Below are 15929 nucleotides of genomic sequence, written 5' to 3'. Positions count from 1 at the left end.
GTGTTGTTTTGTGATGATTTTTATTATTTAGGCAATAAAAATATAATAACAATGGGCACTGGGATTTGCGTGATGCTACAGGCAGGAAAGTTATGCTCTTATGTGCTGCAAAACTCCATAAGGTTTGAAAAGATGTTTAAGCTTCCATTCATGGCCCTTGTCTACACTTAAAAAATACATTGCTAAACTTGCATCTTAAAATCAGTTTGGCCATACATTAAAAATTACCTTAATTGAAGCACCATGTCTCAAATACCAAGAGTTTGTAAAAGGAAGGGAATTCTTGAATCAGAGCTTCCTAGTGTAATTAAACTCAGTAGGACACTGAAGGGATCTCAGGTGTGGCTCTCGCCATTGTTCTGGGTAGCCCATTTTTGCAACAATTCCTTTTTTTATTGTGGGAGCAGGAAGGATGATGCTGTAAGCCAAATGATTCTTTTGTTAAATTTGGAGCAATCCCTGTTTTGTTTTCAGACTTATTGCCAATCCCACCCAAGCAAATATTCTATGTCAGCCCATACATTTGATGAGTGGAGAGCACAAATAAAAGGCATGACTGTGAAAGATTTCCTGGCTCCCAATTGACAATGGAAAGATAAAGGTGGACTATCCATTGGGTGCTGATAGACATTGTTCCATCGGTCAAGAACATTCAAAGGTCTACTTCTTGTAACACTTTAACTGCTGTATCACATCCCTTGGCATGGAATCGTCTCTGCTTACTTGTTGTTGGTCACTCCACATAACTTACTCAGAACATCAAGCCTAGGACCCAGCCCCAGTTGGAACTTGTCCAAAGATGGAACACTTAAAGCGGAAAAGAAAATTCAACAATACTCTAAAGTGAGTATTGTCTGTCTGGGCATGTGAGCTGCCAGAATACATTAAAAGACTTGATTCCAACACAGCACAGAAAACAGACCGAGAACCTACTTCATTTATAGCAGCCCATAATTACATTGAGTATGCCATGGCCAGCTGCAAAGTAACATGCTGGCAATTATTGGGATACGAGAGGGCACTCATGGTAAAATGCAGACCCTGAAATACTGTAATTAATACTTGACCTAAAGGTACACCTTCGGCAAAATGCCGGAGCTGCCATACTGGGGGTTATTCTTAGAGCGTATTGGGGCCGAGAGGTCAGGTTAGGTGAAGCAAACCATGACAAAATGCTGGCTCTGAAATACTGGAGGTAATTTTTGAGATACGGGCCATCCATGGTATAGGGGCAGTATCAATAGCACAATTTTGATACTGGAATGCTCTTTATAATTCTTGGCATATAATTCCACCCATAACAAAATTCTGACATTGACATAAGGTAATTATTCACATATGGGTAACTCTGAAGGGACATTTTGAGGGGAAAAAAGGTGTGAACTCCTGGCGGGATTTACGCCTCACCACTGCATAAGATCACCAGCTTCCCTGTCCCTTCACCTCCTATGTGATACTCTGATACATGACTGTACTGCCCAATGCCTGGTAGCGACTTGTTCAGTGTTCTGCATTGCACAGTCATAGTCGTGAACACCGCAGGCCTTGTGTTTTATCACTAATCAGTCTCTTTTCAGTGGTCAGCCATTGTGCTTGGTGCACAAAGTTCAATTCCCAAGTTGTTGATGATGCCCTTGAGTGTAAGATACCATCGGGATATACCCCTTTACCTAGAGCACATAAAAGGTTTACTTTAAAGTAGTTTTTTCTTTTAACATCTGTCTATGTATAAAGTTGTTTTTCCTGCAGTGCATCCATAAAGACCATGCAGAGTAAATTTTCATACAAAAGTTTTAAAAAATGTTCATCGTCAGGACTGCATGCAACCGTAAACCCATTAGCCACTTTGCGTCAATACTGAATACATAGCGTCTTTGCCCACAGAGTAATGGCTTTAAACATCCAGACCTTGCTCACTTTGCTTTAACAATCTTTGTTGTAATTGAGGCCACGTGGTGCAAGACAGTATTGTTTGCTGCTTTCCAAACCACATGCCCCCACAATATTACTAGCTGAAAACAAGTTTACTTGTTGTCATGAAATACATGCCAGTAATTGGGAATACAACTCCTGTGCGCATACAGTATCTCAGCCTGCATTAGCCTCCCAACAGCATGTAACCAGAATGACACCAGAGGTAGTTCATGCTGAGAAATTGAGCTGCAGGAGGATCAGAACAAGCATGTATGCCCAAGGGCAATATTAATCATCATGTCATGCTCTCGTTCCCACAGTGAAGATGTGTGTAAGCGAGGATTCACTGTTATCATTGACATGCGAGGATCCAAATGGGACTTGATCAAACCTCTGCTGAAGACCCTCCAGGAAGCGTTCCCCGCCGAAATCCACGTTGCCCTGATAATCAAGCCGGATAACTTCTGGCAAAAGCAGAAGACTAACTTCGGTAGCGCCAAATTCATTTTTGAGGTAAGATTCTGTGTTGTCTCAGACCTTTGACTTTCGCGTTGTGGTTGCAAAGAGGGAACAAGAACTTTAGCCCCTAGTGTTTGCAAACTGACCGTCAATAGCTTGTGAGTGTCTGGGTAGATTAGGTGTCTTCACAGCGCCCTCGGCCAAAACCTAAGGAATCGTCATCTTAGTTTATCGGATGACTCTGTCTACAAAATCTACAAACATGAAAGTGATTTAAGCTCTTTGCGCCTCATGAAGTAGAAAATAATAAAAAAGAATTAAGAGCATTTACTCTTGTAGACAGGTCAGGACATGTTACTGTATTTTACTGCCTGCTGGCGTAACTGGTACAAGAGAACAGTGTGCACAAATTCTCATCTATTTCATGCAGAATCCTCTATTAGGGCCATATGTACGAACATATTTTCCCATAGATACAGAATGGGCAAAACTGCTTGCTACATCTGGCCCTTAGTGCTTTAGTTTCATTGAAGGGTTTAGCAGCAATCTGATCAGTCTTTCGCAATCCGCATCACTTGTCGTCCACAGCACCATCTCAACACAATTCATGATAGTGTAAATGTGACAGTGCTGTCTTGTGTGTTTGTTTGCTATTATAATTTAAGTGTGTATACGGTGCATAAAATTACAGAAAGGATGTCTGCCGAGATGTTGGCGACTACCCAGTGTCATACAGCTCTTCCCATTCCATCTAGCAAGGGCAGCGGTTTTTGGCTTAGGATAAAAATCATTGGCACCGACAAATATAGTAGAACGGTCCTCACTAACACAACTGTCGTCAGTAAGGACCGAACGTATAGTAATATTGTAACAACATATAAACTGAAATAAAATCTGAGGCTGCGTTAATATTAACAGTATTTATTTTTACTCTCTTCAATATATTGTGTCATTGCTACCAAGTGTATGTGATGTTTTCTGTCCACAAGAGAATAGGCTATGTCCTGCAAAAAGTCAACCCCTTAAGCATGATCCTTGTCACAAAAACTGACTGAAAGTTACCACATGGTTTTTAGCAAAGTAAATGATCATCTGTTTATCCAACGATATAAGAACACGTTTTCCCACTGATTAGTCCATCTAAAACAATTGCGTAATTTATGTAACTCCTTTCCACTTTCAATTAGATTGCAGTAAGTCATCCTCATTGAGCACTCCTTGACATTACACCTGCTCAAGAAATACCTTGACATATGATTTCTTCTCTGTGGTGAAATGACCTTGTCACTCTTGAAAGTCCGTTCATAGCATCTGCCATTATGGTAGATTAACCATGTTCTTAGATTAAACCCTTTCTTAGAGGGCTGTGTACACTTTGCTATGTCCTTTTGATCTTTTGATGTATACCGTTTACTTGAAATCATTATGCAGTAATGCAGGAATATGCTTTGTATCTCGCTGGCTGTGTTTTGAACGGTTTTGTAACCCCAAAAAATCTGATTTTCATTGTATTATGAGATGTGAAATTGTGAGGTGCTTTGGTGCCCCCAGGGAGTCTTTTGAGTCTTTTTTAATACTAACATAAACTTTGAGGATTATAAAACCAAAAATAAAATATGTTATTGGATTAGGGATAAACACAGAATATCAGTGTGTCAAGACTATACGCTCACCATAATCAAAGTGATATATCTGGTGACAAAAACATCATATCCACCTCGTCACCCTAACAACTTCATCTCAAGGTCAGTCTTGATAAATAGACTTGGACTTCAATACAACACATATATACTTAATTTGACAGTGTAGAGGATGCAATACTTTTGTAGGTCCATATTGTCAACATTTCTAAAATGGTACCCAGCCATGTCAAGGCCTTAGAATGTATCCCCTCCCTGGAACCCATCCTCCAACCTTTGATCCTAAAGGCATAGCACCAAGAAGTTGCTCTGCTCATGGAAACGTCTACATAGTTTCAGTAAAAGGCTGAGGAGTAATTGCATATCGCAAGGTAAAAGCAAGCTGCAACTGTCTGTCTTGGCTAATTCCTGCCCCAAACCTTACAGTGCAGTCCCTCTACACCCTACCCTGTTATTATCCACTTATTGTCCCTTTTTTGTGACTCCTTTTCGAAGACTCACTGAGATTACACATTATTTAAAATCCTTGTTATTGTTGTTTAAACAAGGCATATGTATGTACCACACCTACACTGGCTACATCAGGCATAAGGTAACCAGATAATAATCACATTCAAAAGCGAAAAATGATAGAAATTCAAAAAAGAGAATAACCTTTACACGTCGGTGCCTCAGATATATATATTCCGGCTAAATCTCATGGTTTTAGTGCTGTTGACGAACATCCTGCGGCAGCAATACATATTTGTGAGATCGTACAGTTCTGATTTCCAATACCTTTAAATTATTGATAAATTAAGTTTTTAGATCGTTTGCCATCCTTGTCAACCATTATGCCAAACACTACTACCACTGGATCTCTATTGAAAATGTCAGTAGGCACTTGGATGTGCCACCCTATTACCGTTAATAACCACTGGCTGGTCACATAAAGCTCACGTGATTGAGTTTCCCCACTGAGAAATTACAGCAACAGGCCATCACACTCGGAGGCTTCCCCAAGAGAGTCCCTCCTTCATTCTGTTTTCTTGTAGATGTTATTTCAGCCCTCTATTTTTCTAAGATTACAATCTAAGTGTCTCAGTAGATCTCCCAGACCTAGCTAGTACGCCTTTAGCCACCAAAGCAATCCATTTGTACTCCAGGACTTCAGGCTTACAGAATTCGCTCTTCCCCTTAGTTCAGAGAAAGCCGTGATGATCAATGCCCAGCAGTCTTGGTTCATCTATACCTGATGGCTTCCTCTTTGCCACATCTTGGACAGGCACATGAGTCACTCAGGTGAATTCGTAGTGAAGGCATTTCGGTGTCACGTGACTGTAATGAAGGGAGTTGAATTTAATGCATTGAAGTCAAGAGTTTCTAATGATCTTCATTGTAAGTGCCTTCGCTGTACTCCAGACATCTTCCTTTAAGGTTCTCTTTAGATTTGTTTCCCAATCAGTTCTAAACAGCTCAGTGCGAGCTTCTAGATACATGGATACAGTTCTGTAAATTAGTTTGATAGTCCTGCAACAGTACCCCAGGGTGAGCAATAGGTGCAGCACCTGATTAGTCCGTACACAACCTGAGATATTTTTTTTAAAGCGTGCATAAATCGTTCATATATCAGGTAACTCAAACTCCATTGTTAGCGCCACAAAGAAAGTCAGTTTACCCACAATAGATAGGTCCTTAACCTTAGCAACGACTGGATTCTCCTATAAATCCTGTCTCATTACCCATCCGGCTATTCTCATTGTATTCATGCCATACATCAGCAGCTAAATTACACAGGTGGTACCTACACCCTTCCTCCTCAAGTGTTTACGCAACGCTCCTATAGCACACGAACCCACAGTGGGGCCAATCGTCTCTATTATACTATTCACATAGAGTGCTTTCACGATTTTGGGTTGTGGTAACTAGCATGCCCATCATTGCAGTTGTGCGGCTAAATACTAGTTGGGTATCCCAAGGGCTCCCCTCCTCCATACGTCACATTAGCTCTTTTCCTACCTTCTGCCCCACACCATTTCCAAGACAAATATGTAAAGATCGTTAAAGGACTTCATAAGAAGAAGCTGTTATACATTTGCAAGCAGTGCAGCAATCTTGGGAATATCGCCAACTTTAGCAGGGCCATGCTCCCCTTGACCAACAATGGATGGCAAGTGCAAAACTACATTTACAACTTCAGCTGTAACAGTTCTATTATAATTGCCCGCCGGCTTGTCACCAGCATCTCGATAGATCCTAAATCCCAAATAGCTGTAAGTAGCTGTTGCACTTATATGCCTAGTTCACTAACCAAATCAGAGCTGTGGACTTAGCTGTTTTCAAGAGAAATGTGTAGGTTTTATCTCTGTTCATGTGTAGACTCGAAAGACAACTGAGCCTCAAAACTCTAAAGTACACAGGACAATTCAAGAGCTGGCTCAGAACTGCTGTCGATCATCTTCATATAGTGATATCTTGGGTCTTGTGCAGTCTATTGCTGTCCGCTGGCAGTTCAAACTCCTCCTTATATTCCATGCTGATGGTTCCATTGCTAAAAGGCCATAGTGCCTGCCTGGGGCTGGCCAGCTATTCGAGATCACAGAGTATACCACAGTAATCTATCATTTTGCATCAGATGTTGCCCAAAGAGCATCCGTGTCAGAGTTGCATAAATATCGTCTAAAGCAATGGTCTTAAATGCTTTTTCAAGGTCTACAGATGTAACGGCTGTCTTAGGCTCCTCTTCCCTGAGGGTCAGCCATTATGTGGAATATTCTCTGGAGAAAAAGGGATGGGTTTGTTTGGAACAAATCCCAATTAATCTGGAGATTGCAATCTCGGCAGGACCCTAAGCAACCTGGGTGCCAAGATCTTACTAAGGATCCAAATGTCCATGTGCAAAAGCGGTCTTTACTTTGCTCTGTACTTGTTCCGGCCTGTTTTAGGGAGGGGTTTATCTGTTCACATGGGGCTGGCCCATTTCCTGTGCCACCCACTCATCTCACCAGTCTCTCTGCCATTGGCCGGTGCTACCTTGTCATTGTTGTACTTAGATCCGCTCTTAACTAGATGACGATGGTCCAGCTCGACCAGCAGGGGTCACTGTGGCTGTTTACTCTACCCTCCTGCTTCCTGTGTCCCAAATAATCGACCTGACTTTAAGGCCAGCGAGTTCCTCCTCCGCGGCTAACTGTGTCAGAGCAGAAATCTGTGACCATTAACAGCAGAATATTCGCTGCTTACATGGCAGTCAGGCCCAGGGTGAGAAAAAATAGCAATTAGAGTGGTAAGGCAAAGCAATATAAAATGTTTGTGTCTTCAGTTCTTATATGAAAGAGAAACCAAAATATAAGCAGGAATTGAAGTTGAGTGTTCGGAATATTTGCAGTTCTACATAAGAGTATGTAAATTGTGATTTTTTTTTTTTCCCATTTCTACTTCTGTTTTGTCAAACAATATCCAGTGCAAAAAAAATGTGCAAAAACTGCTCTTCCAGCGTCCATCAGTTCTGCTCCGAATAACTACTATTGAAGACGAGAGGACACAATTCGCTTTATAAATTGTTTTTAACTTCATTGACCAGTCTATTGCCACTTCGAAAAGTGGCACACGTTATCATGGTAGTTCTCTTGCTGAAAAGACACCGGCTTCGCACCTAAATCGAGAACTTCAACTTAGCTCTCCAGGAGCTATCCTGAAAGCCAAATAGGAAACTAAGAATGTATTTATCACAAACCTGGTCACTGATTTATACCTGTAAAAAAACATACAATAGGTTAAACACGTGACGTGGGGCAGATAAGGTATACTCTAATATAGATTGTGCTGTAATAGATTGAAATATTGGCGAACCGAATGGGTCTTGTAAAAGACCGAGAAAGCAACGCATGTAATACTCTGTTTTGTGCCTCTTCGGGTCTCCACCCCAGTGGCACTCCAGAGGAGCCTGGGGGCGCACGACTGTTTTTTTTTCTTCCCATCTGCAGACCATGTATTAAAGGGTTGGGATCTAAGGCAGTCATGTGACAGCACGTCAGTATTAGAGGTGGCCGAGCCGGCAGATTATAGGGGAGAGCCGAGCCAAGTCAGGGGCCAGGCTTGGCTCTATGAGCCTGAGCACAAGCTAAGTCATCAAAATATTTGACACGTGAATAGTTCAAAATACGTCATGAAAACATAATGTAAAGTTTTACATTTTGAAAAAAATAAAAGGCTTGGAGCACTCTGCTTCTCAGGCTATACTGGTTGATAGACTGTGCGGCTCAGGCCTATAGCAGGGGAGAGGGCCTTTAACAACTGGTGTAGCCCAAGGCAGAAGGACTGTAAGGCTATTAGAATATTATACCCTCCCCAGAGGGTGCAATGCTCTAAATTAATAAAAAAAAGGAGAAACAGAAAGACAAATGTTAGAATGTTTGATCAGAAGTCTTATACCAACCATTATTATCCCTGTGCCATTTCATTGATGCCATTGGAGTGCCACACATTCTGCTGTTCTAATCATTTATCATGCTGGAGTGTTTCACTTCAGTACATTAGTTTATTTCATTTCATTGTCATCCGTTTGAAGTGACAATTTCTGAAGATGAACTTAAAAACATTCATGGTCCCCGGCCTCCTCCTCCGCCACCGTCCCCAGCCATACCTTAGTGTAACTGAGTCTTATTACAGTGTACAGCCCGCTGTAAGGCCTTTAAAGGCCGCTCCAGTGTGAAGCGCCAGAGTCGAGGGCGAGGTCCTCTGCTCAGTGCTTAATGTGAGTCTGTGGGGGCCACTGGCAATTTATTACTCCTGATAGGACATTTTTTCAGAGAGCAAAAGAATGAGAACACACACAAATGAGAAAGAAGAATGAAGAGAAAGATGGTAAATCAGCATGAAGGATAAAAGCGGGGACCTGCAGGAGTGAGCGAAAGAGAGACAGAGAGGGCCTGATAGTGGATTCAAGTGGCCTGGGGTGCATTCAGGGCTTCGCAGCCTTGCTATTCAACTTGCTGGCGTTTCATTGCATCAGCCGTGCACTTCTGAGTAACGCTTTGGGCACCGGCATTTATTATCTTACAAATTAAGCTCAGCCTCTAATGGGCGGTATCGCCCATCTACAAAGGTATTAGCTGCTCGTGAGGGCAGAACATCCAAATTGAAAAAAACAAAGGAATCCGAGACTGAAGGGGTTGAAATCTCCCACGGCTGAAAAGCCTTTTTTTCACGGCTCTTGCTGTGAATATTCAACTGTTAAAAGCAGCGTTCAGGGCCATGGCTGCTAACTGTAGATCCTTCACAGCAAAAGCTGTAAAAGCTGCCTGCCAGAAATCAGCCCCGGTTCTCCCTTGGGTACACTTGTTTTTGGTAGTTCAGCCAAGCCAGGGAGATCCAGGAGTTGAGTTACACTCACCCTCCCTTTTTCTGAAGCCCCAGTGACACTGAGCTACGGTAGGAAAAAGGGTGAAGGTTCCGAGTTTCCTGCTACACAGTCTCTGCCTTTCACTTCCCCCACCAAATCCTTTCATTTTGGAGTGGAAAGCTAAGGAGAAAGGCAAAGAACAATACCACATTGATATGTTGAGAGCAGCTGACCTTTACCAGTCTTCAATGGAGCTCTCACCATTCCAGTGTTGTAATGAAGATGGAACAACATTGTAGTCTAAACAAAATGCAGTACAGGACTTTGTCCTGTAGATATCCTGAGCACATGTATTTGAAGGTGTTGTCAAGCCGATAATGGATAAAAAGGCACAGTAAAATGATTGACTATGCTCTCAGAATTTGATCAAGTGAGTTGAGGGAGTAGATTGATCACAAGTTCCACACTGCTCAGTCACTAGACTTTTATTACAAAGCGCACAGTGTGCAAGCTTTTTGTACTTTCAATTACCCCCGAGGTGAGAGCAGCATTAGGATGGGCTGCACAGCCCTCTTTGTCTTCCCATCTGAATAAAGACCAGGGCGGTACAGAGCTGGGCAGACCCGTAGAAGGAGGACATATGGGGGGGGGTGGGAGAGCACGTTGAAAATGAGGTATGAGGGTGGGTACAGGGCAGGTAGAAGCCACTTCAAGGCTTGGCTTGTTTTGGGCTTAAGGGTCCAAGGTGACCTCGAGCTGAGCCAGAGGCAGGTACCTGGCTCGAGCCTGCAGTGGCTCCATCCACCACTTGTTGACACTGCACAAAAAGGGGACACTAAGTAAAAGAGGACAGAACATTAAAAAAAAAACCAACCTTCAGTTTCTGGTGTGTTTCAGAAGGAGGTCATGTTTTACTTTGATTTTTAAATTCTGCTGTCTTTTGAAACCCAGATTGGAAAGTCAGTGATACATCATGCCTAGATTTTGAGATTTTGGCGATATCAATATCAGATGGCTGGGTAAGACTAGTAAGCATGAAAAAGAGGAACTAAATGGGACTGTGCTCTCCAAAACAACACATGGAAGCAAATCTGTACCAAACACAAATACAGTCATTAATTGGTCATTAATGCCTTACTCGCCATTAACGGCTGACAGTGAAATATTGCTGCAGGGTTTGCAGGATGGGCGTTAACATTAATCCGCAAGTACTACCAGTAGCCTCTCCATGCCACAGCCTGACCTTATGCTCTGCTATAGAAATAAAGAGCACATCATTGAAATGTGTGCACAATTGATTAAGGGCTCAATAAGATTCATTTTGTAATACAGAAAGGGACTAGTGATGAAATATCTATTGTGATCATTAGATTATGCCTACGGAAGGGAAATATTTGAGTAGTTGCTTTGAGGTTCTTTGTGGGTGGAGTTTGACTGTTTTTGTTGCACTTGCACGTTTACCATGTGTGTTCCTTTGCATGTTTTCATCCTTGTGTTTCTAAATGAATTTATTTTATTCCCTTTGATTTGGGTTTAGACAAGTATGGTGTCCGTTGAAGGCCTTGCCAAGCTTGTGGATCCTTCCCAACTCACGGATGAGTTTGAGGGGTCCTTGGACTACAACCATGATGAATGGATCGACCTACGGGTGTCACTGGAGGAGTTCTTCAACAGCGCCATCCATCTATTATCGAGATTGGAAGATCTTCAGGAGATGTTGGCCAGGAAAGAGTTTCCCGTGGATGTGGAGGGTTCACGGAGGCTTATCGATGAACACACACAGCTGAAAAAGAAGGTGCTTAAGGCTCCTGTGGAGGAGCTGGACCGTGAAGGCCAGAGGCTGTTACAATGCATCCGGTGTGGTGATGGCTTCTCTGGTAGGAACTGCATCCCTGGCAGTACGGACTTCCAGAGTCTGGTGCCAAAGATCACCAGCCTTTTGGACAAGCTGCATTCCACGCGGCAGCATTTGCATCAGATGTGGCACGTGCGCAAGCTGAAACTGGATCAGTGTTTCCAACTACGGCTCTTTGAGCAAGACGCAGAGAAGGTAAGCTGGTCTGCTTGTCGGTTGCTAGGAGATAAGGGGTACCGCTGCCATTTTCCCACTATTAGCAGCATGCAGATCTCATCTACATTGCAAATCCTGTGTTGGAAGCAGATGTGCTTTATGTGGCTCGTAAGACAATGTCAGTGCACTCATTGTTGGGGGTATCAAATGTAATGAGAGCCAAAAATAATTAGCCTTTCCATCAACTACAAGGGTACACAGCCATGCATTTGACATACGGAGAAAGCAAGCTCACTCTTCACCCATTAAGCTCAGACACAAGGCTTTACTTGCATTCCCTCCATATTGTGGGGACCGTGCGTGGCACTGTGTTGTTGTGGAGTACAAGAGAATTAAAAGAGCAACTTGAGTGTGTGGTCTGCGACTGACAAATTGAGTTATGGTAGATTTTACGAGTGAACCGTGAGGAGCTCGTGTCTCTTTCAAGAGAGGAGTGGGTTGGTTAACCACTCTTTAGAATACCATCTTGCCAATGCTAACATGCAGTTATTGCTTGCTAGAGTAACTGACTTGCCTCTAACAGTGCTTTATATTTGCTAAACCGATTTGAAAAGAGTTGTGGTCTAGAAACATCAAGTTGACAATTTTAAAATAACAAATGAATTATTTAGTTTTCATTGAAGTATTTGTTATGCAGGAATCAGCCTCCTTTCAATAAATGCTGCATGTTATCACGGGAGATTGAAGAGGAGTGGATACACTTTGTTCCAGTGGTTACTAGCTATTTTCATGTTCAAGGCATCCATTCTCATTTGTGATTAATCTCGCCTGTCCTTTTCTCACTCTGAAAACTGAAATGATGGCGGTATATGGGAGCCAGAAGGAGGACCACCTTAATATGTTCTCAGCCATTTGGATTTTCGGAGAAATAGGAGAAATATATAAAATCAGCTAGAACAAGGTGTCAGATTTGGAATTGTTCCCACTAAAGAGTACAGTACAGCAATGAAATAGATTGTCTTCTCATCCCAATGATGTTCACAACCTATTTTCACGTTTCTCCAAATATCTTTTAAAGCAGCAACTTTTGTAATCTTGAAAAATTGTCATCTGCCATGGGAACAGGCGAAGGTGTTACTGTGGACTATCAGACAGCTATGCAGAGCCAGACTGAGAGCAGCCTGTGCGCTGGAGAGGTTCTAATTCATGATTAGAATGTCATCAGCTTCGTGAAATAACCCTGTTACCTACCTGTGTCTGTTGTGGTTGCTTAACATTGCTCAGTGATGGGCGGTCCCATGTGAAAATTCATGATGTCTCTGTGGAATTCCTCTGTACAGTTAATTTGAACTCGAACTGTATACGTAGTCAGTGATTAAACTAAATATTTGCCATGCATTTGATGATTGTGGTCCAGTTTAAACTTTCTGCTGGCGTGAAAGCAGGTAAGTGAATTGAAGTTTCCGTAAAAGGCTTCACTGAGATGGTGGATGTAGTGATGTGGGGCTGGGTGGGAATAGCGTCAGGAGGTGGGTGGGAATAAAGCAATGGCAGGTGCTTCCATGGGAGTTCGTACAGGGTTCCACCCGCGCAGTTGGACGAGTGTAGGGTAAGTGTGTCTCACCGCAGGACTCAGAGCCTCTGCGCACAATAGGACAATATGAATTAGAAATGTGAGCAATATTGGCAACACAGTAAGCCATAACTATTACATGTTGAACTATACATCTTGCACCTTAGAAACGTAGCGTACCGAGGGATTTAATTGAATAACTGCTTGCTGTACCTATTATAATAAAATGTAGAGCGAGCAAATAACCAATAGCTGTCTACATCCAGGCCTGCTAACTTTCAGCTAAATTTCACTGTGTCAGAATAGGTGGGTGCTTAAAGGGGTGGGCCCTGTGAAAGTGGTGGTAATTTAAGCCCATTTCTTTTACAAGATGCGAGTCGGTGGGAGGTCATGAAAAGGGGGCAGGGCTTTATGCTAAAAATGGACCTTCCATACCCACACCCAAACCAAAGCTTCAGAAGCTTCTGCCAATGTCTTGGGGAATTTGCAAAAGCCTCCTTGAACACCAGTAATGCCCGCCTCCAAAAATGAGCTGTAAACCCGCACTGCACAGGGGTTTCCAGCTCATTCTAACTACTGTGGGCCCTGTGATATTTGGTCCTAACCGAGATTCCCTGTTAGCAGACCCGGACCATGTGTTCTGACAGGTCTGACATCACAGTTTGGCCCGGTGCTCTCGGACCTCCCCTCCAAGTGGCCAGTCCTATGAAGCGCCATTAAATGTTAACCTGGGAGATGAGGAGAGGTACAAGGTTACAGGCTAAGGCAGTAGCAAAAGTCAGAGAGAGAAGTTAAAAGTCTGCACAGAGGTTGGTGGTGATGGTGAAACAGCCCACCCTTCAGTCTGAAAAGGTGGCAACAGTCCAAATAATGTTTTACACAAAAGCATTGGTTTGTCAGTCTCTGGGGTGCAGGGATTCCTCCCGGTACAGGTGGTTATTTCTGCTTTTGGGCCTGGTGATTAATGGTTTCTCTCAAGGCCCTCCTTGGAAAGCAGAGTGAAATGAGAACTTTCTTTGAGCCGGCATTGTTCTGCACTGGATGTAAGCTGGAAGTGCTGGGAAGCATGCACTGTAGCACACATTAGATGAGTAAAGCGATAGAGCTCCAGGTTTCTCAGCTGAAGAAAGCAGCAACAGGTGTACACCGGAGTCTGAGGGCCGGGCCTCCCCAAGCACCTATCATACTCTCTGGGCTGGCACCCGGAGAGCTTGTCTCCAGGTCAACAGAGTAGCAAGCAACACAGGAGCCCACACATCCTCCCTTGCAGCACCAGAGCAGAGATTTATTTGTGCGTAAATATTAGAAACCCCCATGAAAGAGCATCTCACCTCCACGAAGGTTCATATCTGCTTGAGAGAGCACCCTTCCCTATGTGGCTCAATCAACGATGCCTTTCTTTAGTCATAAGGTCACATTGTTAAGGAATACCGTGGATTTAGCTCTTACTCAGATCAGCGCCACAGGTATATGTCCTGCTTGCTCATGGAAGGACCCTAACTGTTAGATGAGCCCCGTCCTCTGTGGATGTCAATCTGAGCAGCACGAGAGAACGGAGGCCCTTCTCCAGCACTGGGCTAATCATGGGACTCCTCGTATCCTCTCACTTGCTGAAGAGAGGCCACAATTGGGAAGGAGTAGCGGTTTCTGGCTCAACAGCCTGCCCGGGACCAATGGGCCACAATGAATTGAGTTCCTAAGTTGGCCAAGACTGCTGAATTTCCATAGATCCATGTAGTAACCAGGGTATCCGTGGGTGAACCACTGGCGGAAGCTGCTGGCAGGCAACACGGAATTTCCCCCTAGGAAAAGTATAGCTCCTTTGCCCACCACAGAAGCCACTTCTGCAGGACACATCACAGGTCATTTATTAAAATATTTCAGTACTCATTATAATAAATTGTTTATTTAGATCTAGCCCTCCCTGCAAGATAGCTGCAGCTTTATCTTCAGCCAAGTTTATTATTACCTGAAATAACTGGGCTAGTTTCATCAGTACCACAAGGATTAAAGGTTGTTTTGACCCTGCATGGATTTGACTGTACGATGATCTGTTACAGCGGTGCTTACCTGATCTCTGCGTGGTCACTGAAGATCAGGCACATACTCGTGGTCTTTCGTTGTACAAGCGGTTGCTGTCGGTGTAGTTATCCAGATTACAAAGTGCAGTCTTTTACAAAGTGGAAGAGCAGCCTAGAGAGCATAATGAGCGGCTTAGAAGGAGCGGCCTGGCAATGGATGGTGCAAGGTTACTGCATATTGGCAAGGCGTGGTCACACAGTAGCCTTGTACAAAAAATGCTGAGGCAGGTGTTTCTGCACGAGGGAAATGAATATAAGTGACTATTTTCCCACAATCGTCTGCTGCAGCCAGCAGTTGCCTTTAGCTGGTTTCTCAAGACTGCTGCTTGTGAGCAGACAGAAAATAATTTCTAAACCTGCAGTGCTGCTAAATGACACGTGTCCCCAAGGAACGGTGACCTGTTGAATCAGTCATTGCTTCTTTAGTTTAAGGGTGTAATCGGTGTATCTTGTTTCTATAATCCACCGAGAACTGTGGAGTCACGGAAGTCTTCCTCGGAGGCTCCGGATGTCTACAAGAGATACCGCCACCGAATGTGGCTGCGGTTTCTGTTGACCGGTGGGAGCTGCAGCGGGCTTCAAAAGGGCAGAAGTTTACATGTTGGTGGGGAAGAGGAAGAGACATCAGAGTCATTAGAAAAAGCCAGGCAGTCTGAAGTTGGCTTTCTGGTGACTATTTCACTCATAGCTGTGTTGTCCTGAGGTGTGAGGGTAAATCATATTTTTGTGTCCCAAATATTATCACGTGGTATTAAAACAAGACAGAAATGCCTCCCCTCTTCTTCTTTTTGGTGCATGTGTACTTGTATGAGGCCACAGTAGTCCTTATCCAAATACACATGTTTATGTACAGACAGAAATGAAGGGCTACCATGTGTCAAGGTCCTATAACGACATCAGTGACTAAGAATACACGAGGCCAAAGCCT

At 43.4% G+C, this 15929-nt stretch overlaps 1 protein-coding gene across 6 annotated transcripts in view; it reads left to right on the top strand.

Annotated features, from left to right (window-relative positions):
* The window catches only part of KALRN (kalirin RhoGEF kinase), a 1333112-nt gene that overhangs the window by 412197 nt on the left and 904986 nt on the right, over positions 1 to 15929 (top strand). For all 6 annotated transcript variants that reach the window (XM_069224644.1, XM_069224642.1, XM_069224641.1 and 3 more), the window contains exons 4-5: positions 2235 to 2427; positions 10874 to 11386. In XM_069224644.1, the coding sequence (XP_069080745.1) occupies positions 2235 to 2427; positions 10874 to 11386 (706 nt within the window). The remainder of the gene's footprint in view (positions 1 to 2234; positions 2428 to 10873; positions 11387 to 15929) is intronic.

Source organism: Pleurodeles waltl, chromosome 3_1, assembly GCF_031143425.1.
Source record: "Pleurodeles waltl isolate 20211129_DDA chromosome 3_1, aPleWal1.hap1.20221129, whole genome shotgun sequence".
In the NCBI taxonomy this organism is placed as follows: domain Eukaryota; kingdom Metazoa; phylum Chordata; class Amphibia; order Caudata; family Salamandridae; genus Pleurodeles; species Pleurodeles waltl.
Note: the sequence above shows the minus strand (reverse complement) of the source record. Positions and strands in the feature narration are given on the sequence as shown.